The 12,289-nt window shown below is 54.9% G+C and overlaps 2 protein-coding genes across 2 annotated transcripts in view; one reads left to right on the forward strand and one right to left on the reverse strand.

The window, feature by feature from the left end:
* Positions 1 to 7,498, forward strand: part of Ccdc97 (coiled-coil domain containing 97) — a 10,497-nt gene extending 2,999 nt beyond the window's left edge. The window contains exons 2-5 of the mRNA XM_010623346.3: positions 1,068 to 1,523; positions 3,350 to 3,628; positions 4,138 to 4,267; positions 5,404 to 7,498. Coding sequence (XP_010621648.1) covers positions 1,068 to 1,523; positions 3,350 to 3,628; positions 4,138 to 4,267; positions 5,404 to 5,524 — 986 coding nt within the window. The 3' untranslated portion in view covers positions 5,525 to 7,498. The remainder of the gene's footprint in view (positions 1 to 1,067; positions 1,524 to 3,349; positions 3,629 to 4,137; positions 4,268 to 5,403) is intronic.
* Positions 7,499 to 9,959: 2,461 nt separating this feature from the next.
* The window catches only part of Tgfb1 (transforming growth factor beta 1), a gene marked incomplete at its 5' end in the record, with an annotated part of 16,296 nt that continues 13,966 nt past the window's right edge, over positions 9,960 to 12,289 (reverse strand). The window contains one exon of the mRNA XM_010623380.1: positions 9,960 to 10,084. Within this exon, the coding sequence (XP_010621682.1) occupies positions 9,960 to 10,084 (125 nt within the window). The remainder of the gene's footprint in view (positions 10,085 to 12,289) is intronic.

The raw sequence follows: 12,289 nt of genomic DNA on the forward strand, positions 1-12,289 counted from the left end.
TTTTTTTTTTTTTTGGTACGGGGGATTGAACTCGGGTCCTTGTGCTTGCAAGGCAGGCCACCGAACCGCTGAGCTAAATCCCCGGCCCTGTCTTCTCTTATCTCGATGATTGAAACCATGACACCTGCAGCCATCATCCATTCTGCCCCCCATCCCAGCTCAGCTCCCTAAAGGTGTCGTCACTGCTCTCGGCCTTCACTATTTTCTGCTTGCTGCATTTTCCCGCCATACTTGGAAAACAGCTCTCAGCAAGGTTTGCCTGGCACCCATCTTTCCTGTTATCTTTGCCTGTATGATCCTTCATCTGGACTGTTTCTCACATCAAACTGGGTGTTCTGGGTCCTGAGGGCAAGAGCCAGACTGAATTGTTCCTGTGAATCCTCTGCATCGCCTGGCTCAGGGCCCTGCCTAGCATTAAGTGGCTGAAGAGTGGTTGAGGGAACGTATGAGTGCAGAAGAGAGGAGAATGAATGAGTTGAGGGACTAAGGACTATATTCCTAATTGTGTGAGCAAGTGAAAAGGCAAAGAATTGAGTAAATCAGTAAGCCAAGCTTCAGAGTCTTTGCATTGGCTGTTCCCTCTGCGTGGAACTCTCATTTGAGAAATATCCATCCCTTCCCATCTCAGATCGCTACTCGGATGTCACTTTTTGGCAAACTCTTCTCTGACCTTTCAGTTAAAATTGCAGCCATCCCTCATTCCTTCCTGATTCCCTATTTATTTTTTTGCCTAGCCAGGGAAGTACTTTATACAATTATATATTTTTCAGTAATTATGTTTTTAGTTGTGTGTCCCACAAAAAATGTCATTCTTGGGCTGGGGATTTAGCTCAGGGGCACCGCGCCTGCCTCCCAAGCACAAGGTCCTGAGCTCAATCCCCAGTACCGAAAAATAAATAAAATGTCATTCTTTTGCTTACTGTGGTCTCTCTAGGACTCAGAACAGAGCCCAGAATATAGTAGGTGATCAGTAAATGTGAACTGAGTGAGCATCCAGCCCCTAGCTACCCAGTTCCTTCCCCTTCCTGCAGTTCCATCCCTCAACTAATAAATCTCCCTTCTTGCAGGCTGCATGGAGCCCAGAACTGGGCACTGGGGGGAGCTGAGCCAGATTCCAGTTCCATCTAAACCCCAGGGCACAGTGAAAGTGACGGAGAGCACACCAGAGGCCCTGGACAGTGACAACCCCAGAACTGAGAATGCGGCAGTTACTGCCATGCTGTACGCTGTGGCTTCCAGCCGCCTGCCTGTGTGCAGCCAGCAGCAAGGTGAGCCTGACCTGACAGAGCAAGAGAAGGTGGCCATCCTGGGCCAGCTATACCACGAGAAGCCGCTGGTGTTCCTGGAACGCTTCCGCACGGGCCTCCGAGAGGAGCACCTGGCCTGCTTTGGCCACCTGCGTGGTGACCATCGTGCTGACTTCTACTGTGCCGAGGTGGCTCGGCAGGGCACTGCCCGGCCACGCGCTCTACGCACCCGCCTGAGAAACCGGCGCTATGCTGCCCTGCGTGAACTTATCCAAGGTGTGAGGGGCCCCTGGGTGTGAGGAGGCAAAGATGGAGAGGAAGGGAGGACCAAGGCAGAGACAGGACGTTGGGGGAGACAGGCAGAGGGACTGAGAAACAAGGGTGCAAGAGCAGAAATGCAACCTATAAGAAAAAGTATTTTCCATGTTTTTGTTTTTACTATATTTGAATTGAAGAGACAAGGTCTTGCTACATTGGTTGGGCTCAAACTTGCAGTCCTGCTGCCTCACCTCCCAGAGTTCTGGGATTATAGGCCTGCATCACCATGCCCAGCTATGAGAAAATTTGTGCAACAAAGGGACAGGGAAACACAGAGACAGAAATGTGAAATAAAGCAGAAAGATGTGGGTACAGATGGTATCTGGAAAAGAGAAGGGGCACACAGTGAGAAAGGGCCAGAATTTAGCAGGCGACAGAAGCGGCCCAGTTAGCAGTGGACTGAAAACATTTCTATGTTCTGTTCTACAATACTGTGATAATTCACTGTCCCTATGGAACACAAGGTCCTGACCCCACAACATGTACAAAGGCACTAGTAGAAACCAAGTGAAATGTGTTTATGACTTGGATATGGAGAGGCTTCCTTGAACAAAATGTGAAAACCATGAAGGAAAACATAGATACTCTATTGACCTGGACACAATTAAAAACAGGACATCATGTGACCAAAGACACCAAAACCACAGTTAACAAGAGTGAATGAGACAGAAAATGAGTGGAGTTATGGGAGAGGTGCAAGCTTAGAGAGACTGATACAGAAAAAACAACAAAGGTAGAGGAACAAGCATGAAGAAGAGCAGAGACTAGTGAATGAATGTGGCAGGGTAAGGTTACAAAACAAAACAAATGACAGAGGTGGGGATAAAGCAGGAGCAGGGGAGAAACTGAAGGACCCAAAGGGAGAGAGGGTTGTCACTGCATTCCTTTCCATGGCTCCAAGCCCGGCCCCAACTCATCTGAGCCAGGAGGAAGGACAGAAACAGAATCTAGTAGCAGATTCAGAGATGGGATAAGGCAAGGGGAGGACTGGGGAAGCCGAACAGGACAGGGACAGTCACAGACCACAGTGCTGCAGAAGCCAGGATTCTAGGTGGGTTGTGGGCCCTGGGCACTGGAGACAGCGCAGGGCCTTGTGTGGGAGAAGCCAGTGGCAGGTTTAACTGTTACCCAGGGGACAGAGCTGCTTCTGCAAGAACACACAGCCAGGAAAGACCCGGATGGGTACACCAGGCCCACTTGAAGGAAAGGTTGCAGAGAGGAGCACTGTGGGGGAAAGGTCAGAGCTGAGGCCGGGCCTCTCCTGTGCACATGGCCACGCAAGATGGCCCAGCTGCCATCGGGCACAGAGCAGATGCCTCTCCTGACCTTACTGTGTGCACACATGTCAGATACATGGATGGATGCACACGGATGTCCAACAGGGCTGGCCTCTAGTCATTTACACTGACAGCCAGACAGGCTGCACAGACAGGCACACACAACCTGTCTGTTGTCTCACATGCCAACTCCCAGAGACAGAGGTGCCTATGGGCAGGGTGCTGAGACACAGAAGAACATTTGTTTGTACGTGCGACCGCACACACACCATAGGCAAAGGCTCAGGGGTTCTGCCTATGCGCACATACTTGTTCACATGGATACACAGGCAGACGTAGGCCTGGTCATGTGCACGTGATCAGTGGAGATGTAAGTGACCACTCACGCCCACATGACTTTAGGTGCCTGCACGTATTTCCCTCTGGGTCTGAATGCACGTGCGTGCACACACAGGCACACGCACGGACATGTCCACCCAGGCACGCCCACCCAGCTCTCCTCTGCAGGGGGCGAGTACTTCAGCGATGAGCAGATGCGGTTCCGGGCCCCCCTGCTGTATGAGCAGTATATTGGGCAGTACCTCACCCAGGAGGAGCTCAGCACACGCACACCGGGCCCTCAGGCCCCCAGACCTGGGTCCCCAAGCAAACCCGCCTGCCCGCTCTCCGACCTGTTGCTCCAGTCCTACCAAGAGAGGGAGCTGCAGCAGCGGCTACTCCAGCAGCAGGAGGAGGAAGAAGCCTGCTTGGAGGAAGAGGAAGAAGAGGAGGACAGTGACGAGGAAGGTGAGAACCAGCAGCAAGGAGGCTCCAGAGTCTGGATGCCCCAGCTCCATTCCAGGCCCCAGCCTGCCTCCCCTTACCCTCCTTGCTGCGAGCCTCTCATCGCCAGCATCCCTGCCCTGCCCTCGATGACCTGGTACAATCTTCATTCCTTCTGCAGAAATGAATGCCCACCTGCCTTAGCCTTCATACCTCAGTCCTAACCTTGGTGTACGATCTCCAGAAATCTGCACTGTCATTAGGTGTTTCATGTGCATCCCTGGAGAATAGGGACCTGGGCTATCACAATCACTGCCGTGTATCCTCTGCCACATGGCATGGGGTGGGTCATGGAAGCAGCAGCTCTCTGGGGGTTGGGGAGAGTTGTTTCCTTGTTTGTGTTTGTTTGTTGCTGTGCTGGGGATCAAACCCAGGGCCTTACATGTGCTAGGCAAGTGCTCTACCACTGAGCTACAAAAGCAGTTCTCTGAACTCATGTTCAAGCCACCCTTCCTTGGTGTCTCCCTCCACAGACCAGGAGTCTGGCAAAGACTCAGAGGCCTGGGTGCCTGACACAGAAGAGAGGCTGATTCTTCGGGAGGAGTTCACCACCCGGATGCACCAGCGCTTCCTAGACGGCAAGGATGGGGACTTTGACTACAGGTGCTGCTGTGCTTTGTTTCCCCTTCCCCGGCCCTGGGCCATGTGCAGATCCCATGTATATTCTGTGTGTGCCCAGAGAAGGCCTCTGGTGTCACACAGACCTGCAATAGTTCCAGGTGATAGACCCAGGGTCAGACAGCCTGGAGTTTGAGATCAATCAAAGAAGAAAGCTGAGTGATCTTGAACTAACCTTGTCCATTTAAGCCTCGGTCCATCTGAGCCCCCATCCTCTCTATAAAGAAGGAATGAGCTAGACATTTAGTCTTCATGTGCAGCCAGGAAGCCCAACATCTTTCCCAGGACCCCAAATCACCTCATACTGCAGAAGTTAATCTCTGGTAGGGTGGCTGTCCAGCATGGAGGAGCCTGTGGTGATGCTTGCCGCCACCTTGCCCCTCCCCACTGAAAGTGAAAGTTGTTGGCATTTCTAGAATGACCTGGGGCAGGGGTATGGGCTACCTGCTTTGGAAAAGAATTTTGCCCTCAGGATAAGGACACAGCCGTGCAGTACCAGAGTCTAAGCTAAATGGTATTGTCATCCGAGTCAGTCTTGTCTCCTGTTTCCAAACAAAGGGCCTGGTAGCAGAGGACACTCCAGCCCTAGTGACACATAAACTGGAGGGCCACAAATGGGCCCTGGTGGGTGCCTTGGTAAGATGAGGCCTGTGATTACTGCTGCCGCAGGGCCAGCCTGTAGTCAGCACCCAGTGATGAGCATCACTGGACCATTTTTGGGTCCCCCACCTATAGAACCAAATGTGGAAGATCCATCCCTGCCAGAAAGGAGACCCTGGGTTCTCATAATGTGGTGAACAGCACTCAGGCTGGAGGGCACCTCAGTGAATTGGCACCACTGCCACTCCCAAACCAGGTGCCACAGAGAGTCAGAGTGGTGGAGACCCTTGCCAGGCGGGGTGGCACATACCTGTGATCCCAGCACACGGGAGGCTGAGGCAGGAGGATCTCCATGAGTTCAAGGCCAGCCTGGGCTACATAGTGAGACCCTGTCTCAAAAAGTAAAACAAAACAAAACAAAGAAGTGATACAGACCCGTCATTGACCTCTCAGCCCCCAGACATGTCCCTCAGTTGGTCATTGACTCAGTGTGTGCCGCTAACAGCCTCCTCCCCTTGCAGCACGGTGGATGACAACCCTGACTTCGACAACCTGGACATTGTGGCACGGGATGAAGAAGAGAGGTACTTCGATGAAGAGGAACCGGAAGACGCACCCAGCCCAGAGCTGGACGGGGACTGATGGCTGCCACCCCTGTAGCCAGCACCTCCACCCCACCCCACCCCAACAAGCAGCTGATTACAGGCCGGCTCGGTGACTTCTCTGGGGGGTATCGGGTCCGTGCGCGCGTGCATGCACACACACACACCACTAGCCTCCCTGGGTCTCACCTCAGACAACACCACCACCTGTTTACAAGGCCTCCCCTGCTTCTTTCTCTGTTCCTCACTCTGTCACCTACTTCTGTTTTCTTCTTGCTGTTTTTCTGGGTTTCTTTGTCTCACTGACTCTCCTTTTCCCTCCTTCTTGATCTCTGGCCACTGTCTGTTCCCCAGCTCTCTTTCTCTCCCGCCCCCACTCCCTACCCTGGTTCTGTTCCCACAGAACGTCCTCTCCTTGACTAAGCCTAGCCAGCGGGACCTGTCGTGGCTGGAACTGGCCAGTTGTCCGGGTGGCTGCAGCCGGGACCCGGCACAGCCCTCCCGCTGCTCCAGGAGCTCTACCTCAGTCTTCCTCCACCTCTGCCTGTCTGTCGGCCGGTGTCTGTGCCAGTCCTGCACTCAGCACCGCCATCCTTGTGCTGTGTTCCCGTCTCTCCTTCTACCTTGTTTTCCGGGCCAGTTCTTTCTGCCTGTACGTTTCCATTCCTCTCCCAGCTGTCTTTGTCCCTCTGTGTCAGCTTTATCTCTGGGTTTCAGTCTCCCTCTCAAGGCCTAACTGCTGTGGGCAGCAGAACCCTGGCTGCTGAATAATGCAGCCTCACTGCAAGCAAGGGTACCCAGGAGGGCTTGGCAGAAGCAGAACTGGGGATCACGGGGCCTGCCAGCTTAAGTGTGGGCAGGGGCAGGAGGGGCTCTCCTCGACCAGCCCAGCCCAAGACAGTTTTCCCTTCCTTTGCCTCCTTCCCTCTCCCTCTCCTGTTTACACTCCTCAAATGTGTACAGACTGTTATCATGGGTCCTGAGTCATCCCACACACAGGCTGCCCCAGCATCCCTGCCCCAGCCAGCCACAGGGCCCGCCCCACCGAGCCCCCTGCCGCCCCAGGCTAATGGGAGCCAGATGGCTGCCTGTGACTCAGCCATGGCCTGTGGGAACCCAGGCATCCCACCTTCCCATGCCCCGCACCCAGCAGACACTGAGGAGAGACTGGCCACTATAGGGAGGGGAGGGCAGGGGGAGCTGCGGGCCAGGGCTTGGCAAGGCTGGGACCTGGAACCCCTCAGTTCTGCGAGACAGACGTGGCACCTTGCCCTGTCCATGGCTGAAGGAGATTTAAAAGCCCCTCCTGACCCCAGGCCTGGACTCTGCCCTCAGTCAGCCAGGATCAAAACCAGACATGCAAGTGAAAGCTGAAAAGGAGGCAGAGGGCTGTGCAGCTGGAGGGATTACTACACAGTGAAAGCTTTAGCTGCGGAGCAGTTGGGTCCTGTGCTAAGCCTGAGAGACCTGCCTGACACCATCAGGAAGCCTCTATAAACAGCTCTTCAAATAGAGGCTATCAGATGGTATGGGAGGCCCTGACCTTCCCAAGGACCTGCTTCCTCAGGCCCCTCGGCCTCAGAGGAAGAGCTAGAGTGGGAACCAAGTGCTAGAAACCTCTGTGAGCCTGCCTGTCTGATGTCAGCTGGACAAAGGTGCAGGGACGCAGACTGAGATGGGAGGATTTAAGAGGAAGCAGGTGTGTAGGAGGACAGGTAATGAACTGCCGGACACCGCCCGGCCAGTGGGACCAGGCTATCTTCGTGTAAGTCAGCGCTTGGATTGCTGGGTCGCCGCACTGTCCTTTGAAAGGCGCAGTTGGTGCTACTGACTCCATGTCCGAAAGCAGGACACGGCCGTGAGGCTGAAGACAGTCCAGCCAGCTCAACTCCAGACCCCGAAAGGTCACACCGTGTGGACAGACGGGAACTCTAGGATTGAGGACATTTGCCTCAGGTATTCATCTTTGTGTCCTCAGTAAGCACTCTTATGGCAGCGGGTATCAGTTATCGGTGATACCACTTTTGACCAGTCTTTGGTTCAATCATTAAATTTGTTTATGATATACTTTTCCATATGTAAATCTGGTTATGCAACTGTTTAAAAGAGAGATGAGAGGCATAGCAGTTGAGTCAGAATCAGGGTTAGTCAGATGGTTGAGACGGAGTGTCTGCAGCTGACAGACAGAGGTGGAGCCCGCCACGGGGACAGGGATTAGATGAGGAGACAGGAAGAGAGGTGGAGACAGACTATCAGGCAGGGACTGGAGAGACACACCCCCTGGTCGTGAGCTCCGGTTCTGGTGGAGAGGCTGAATCAGGAGGGAAGGCCCAGCTGAGAGCGCCCCTCTGTGGGCATCCAGCTGTCACCCCCGTGTCTCCTGTGTCACAGCCCTGGCAGCGCTCTGCCGGCCGCCACCCGCCCTTGTCCCACACCTCTGTGCATCCTGCCAGACTACAGCTAACTCCCTCCTCCCCCGGCTCCTGTCTGCTGAGGTCTCTGACCGTCCCTCACTGTCTTTTGCTTCTCCCGTTTCCTTTTGTTCCTCTGCCTCTGTGCCATGTTCTCATTCTGTGTCTTCGCCATCACTATCACTGAGAGCCTTCTGAGCTCCTGCGCTCTCCCTCACTTTCTCTGTGCCTCTGCCTGCTCACCCTACTCTCACTGTTTCTCTTGTCGTCTCTTGCCTCTGAGCTTCTGCCACTGTCTTAGTAAACCTGCTTCCCCATCCCACTCTCCCTCCTCCCCTTGCCTCAGCCCTCATTTTTTCCTGTCCTCCCTGCCACCATCTGTCTCCCAGACTAGGGGAAACCCTTCTGGGACATCCAGCTCAGAGCTCCCCTGGTGGCCCCTGAGAGCCCAGAATGAGGGGTCACCGCCTCGCCCCCACCAGGGAGGGGACAAGACTGGGCCTGTCTGGCCAGAAGGAAACGTCTGTGCTGTGGCCTGGTCACACCCGCCCCCGGGACCTGCTGGGCTGCTGCCGCCCCCAGCCTGGGGCCGAGTAAACACAGCCGCTGGCAGCCTGGGGATATTTATACCAAGACCAGGCGCAGGGCCAGTGCCCACCACAGCCCCTGCCCTGCCCACTGCCACAGCCAGCCCCAAGCCAGCGTGGCACCAGGCAGCAAGGGACGCCACAGACCCAGCCTCTACTTGGCACAGAAACCAGAAGGCACATAAGGTTCCTCTTCCCTGAAGATACCAGCACACAGTGCAGCCCCACACCTACCTCCAGTGCCCTCAAAGATGACCCACATAGTTCTTTACACACTGAAGTCACCAGGCCACCGGTGGGGACACCAGTCCCTGGGATGGACACACACAGACATAGGCCACACCTAAAAGTACAGCTGCCTACCTAGAGCCGTCGGGAGAGCCACAGTGGTCACGCTGCAGACACACCATCTGGGAAACAAGTGCTCGGCACAGCAGCAGTGCACACTGATCACAAAATGTAACCCAGGTTTGGGGGTGCAGCTGAGTGGCACAGTGCTTGCCTAGCCTGTGTGAGGCCCTGGTGCAATCCCAGCACCACCACCACCCCTAAAATAACCCAGAAACAACTCACCCACAAACACTCAAATGTCACACGTGCATTAAAAATGGCTCATGTGTAAGAGAAGCCACAACACCTCCTGGAAAATATTTCTCACACACACCCATAAACATGCAGAAAACACTCAAGTTTCAAACCAAACTTATACTAAGAATGCACAAATTTACACCAAGAGAACTGTGAAGATGTTGAGAAAAATTCAGATACTCAGCGCACCATGGATATGCAACCCACTGGTTTGTACAGACTCACCAGTCAGACAGTGCCAGAACCCACAGAGAGTACCCCTGCCTATCCAGCAGAAACAACACCGCAGAAGCACTCAGCAGAAACACAGCAAGCCACAAACAGCTGAACACGTGCTGGGGACACTGCTCATGAGGGCGCCATCCACACTGAGCTGCCGAGTTAGAGCCCAGCACCCGTGCTAGAGACGACTATCCCCAAAGCTGCAAACACACCCACTCGGATCCTGAACACCTTGATAAGACATTCACACTAGAAGCAAAACACCCACACCCTGACATTCAGAGATTTAGGGAGAAGGGGGCTTCCCCGTGCTCCCCTCACTCCATGTCGACCTCCTCTCAGGTCTGTCCCGGGGAGGGGTCAGGAAGGCCTCCTCTGGCCTCCTGTCCGCTTCCTGCCGTGGGGGCTGGACGGGAAGCCAGGGCTCCAGCCGGAACCCAAGCTCCCCCACAACTTCCCCCATGGCTCAGGCTGCCTGCAGGATGGGGCGGGGCCTCAGGAGGAGGGGGTGCGCCCTAACCCCTGGCTCTGCCCCTGAGGACGGTGAGGGTGGCGCAGGCGTGTCCCATCTGAGCCGGGCCACCCAGCGCCCCGGGTGCCAGGGTGTCAGGACAGGGGCCACGCCAGCTCAGCAGAGCTGGGAGCCTGAGCAGGTGGGCGGGCTGTGTCACTCGAAGCCCATGCGGCGCTGCCAGCACAGCGACCCTGGGGGGCGGGGGGTCTCGTCTGGGACCCTGGGTGTGACAGTATGTCTGGCTGTGACGGGGTAGTGGCTCTGTGGGACTCCAGAGGCTAAAAGTGGTGGTGGGAGTGATATGTCAGACAGTGGGTATGACCTGCTGGCAGCCAGTAATTGCAATGTGTCAAACCTCCGCGTGTGGTTGGGACTGCGATGGGTCACACGATGACCATGACCCCATGGAGGATGTTTGTGTAACGGGGAGGGGGGGAGCTGTTTCCTGATGGGGTTCTAATGCTGTGACGTGTCTGTGTGTGACACTGTCTGAATCCGTGTCTGGTATGTGATGACCATGACCCTACGGAATATATTCGTGTGACAGTTTTGCTTTTGAAGTCTGAAGCTCCACAGCTGGGCTGTGTGAGGGGGTGACACTCTGCCTCTGTGTATGTGTACACTGTGACTGCTGTCAGGTGTCACAGTCCATATATCCTGGGTCCTGCAGAAGCCTCAGCTCTGAGAGGTGTGTGTGCATATGCACACACGTTCACGCTTGTCCATGTGCCACATCCTCCAAGGGCTGCAGAGACTGCACTCCGTGGCTGTGTTGTGGTTTGTCTCTGCCCCTCGGGGCCAGGCCTCGCAGCAGTGTCTCCACAGGTAGGCTGGTGACAGTAATGGCACATCCTTGCAAAGTGAGCTCCTCCTCCACCCCACCCCAGCTCATCCCTCTGTGACACCCAGATCTAGGGAAAGGCTGGCAGGGCCTAGGGGCCCACTCACCCTGCCAGTGCTGTCAACGGTGCTCAGCCCACAGGCAAAGGAAGCTCTACACTCACACTGTCCCTCCTCCAGGACAGTCCCCGGGCAGAGGAGCAAGTCAAGGGCCCCTGAGCCTAAGAATAGCAGGGAGAGAAGGGGGAAGTTGAAACCCCAGAGGAGAGGAAACAACGATGGAGAGACTCCACAGGCTCGACCACAGCAGATGAGAAGAGACAGATAGCTGAGAGAAACTCACCCAGGCCCCAGGGCACTGTCTTTCTCGGCTGAACAACAGCCTCCCTTGGGCCACCCTCACCCTCCTTGGCTGCTCTCAATTAGCAGCCAGAGGGTGAGCCTCAAGAGCTGTCACCTCCCGCCCTCCCCGTTCACAGCCTCAGAGTAAGTCCCGGTACAGTCCCACCTCCTGAGGGGATCTGGGAAGCAGTCCTGGCACAGGATTCAGAAGTACAGTACAGACCCTCGACTCAAGCTGCTGCCTCTTACTAGCTGTGTGAACTTAACTAGTCTCCCCGCCTCAGTATTCTCCTCTGTAAAGCACAGCTAGGGTCAGGAAGCTTTTTCTATACAAGACCAGGCAGTTAAATCTTTTGACTGCATACCGTCTCAACTCTGCTGAAGCGGTAGCACAACCATAGGTAACATGTAGATGAAGGAGCGTGGCTGTGTTCCAATATGGCTTTATTTACCAAAAACAGGCAGTGGGTGGCAGCTTGCCAACGCCTGCTTTGCTGGGCTGTGGGGAGCATGCAGTGAGAGAGGGAGCTGACACACCTGGCATGCAGAATTGTTATTACTCCCTGGCCTGGGAGTGTTACCACTGACTCAGCTCCCAACACCCTTCCAACTAGGCTGGGCTCTCTCCTCACAGTAGTAAGCCCCAAACTGGTCGTCACTTCCCATCTTTGCTTTGCTCCTGCTCCCACCCCACCCCAGTTCTCCCTCAGGGCTGCCTTCTGGGCTTCTTCGTTTAAACAGCACTTCCTTCTACATGCTCTCCTTCCTCCCCAAAGCCTCCCATCTCGCTCCTCCTGGGTTATACAGATCACTTACCACGAACCATTACTTTTGGCTGCCTATCTCCCCAGCCGGGAAAATCAGTTCCTGGAGGCCAGGAACTACTTCCTTCATCTCTCCAAGCTCCCATTTCAATCCCTGTGAAAAGGGGGTTATCAGAGTCCCTGTGTCTCCGAATTGCTATGATTTAATTAGTTCATTAACATAAGGCTTTGTAAACTACTCAGACTGGCAGATAAGTAAGAGGCTCACCGCTTGGTCTCTGCCCCTTCAGGAGCGCTCCAAACAGCGCATGTGCTCTGTAAGTTTATAGGACTTGGGCAAATTAAGGGGAGGGAGAGGAGGAGGGAGAGGGAGAAAGGTATCAAGGAAGAGGCAGGGGGGAAGCAGTGTCCAAGAGGGAGACTCAGGTACCCAATGACAAGGAGACACGCAGTCCTCTTTCACCTTTAATCAGCCCCCCAGGTGAGCTTGGGGGTGCAGGTGTCCTTAAATACAGCCCCCGGGCGGGGGCGGGGCCG

This window comes from Fukomys damarensis, unplaced genomic scaffold (genome assembly GCF_012274545.1).
Source record: "Fukomys damarensis isolate Sample0158 unplaced genomic scaffold, DMR_v1.0_HiC HiC_scaffold_19, whole genome shotgun sequence".
Classification (NCBI taxonomy): domain Eukaryota; kingdom Metazoa; phylum Chordata; class Mammalia; order Rodentia; family Bathyergidae; genus Fukomys; species Fukomys damarensis.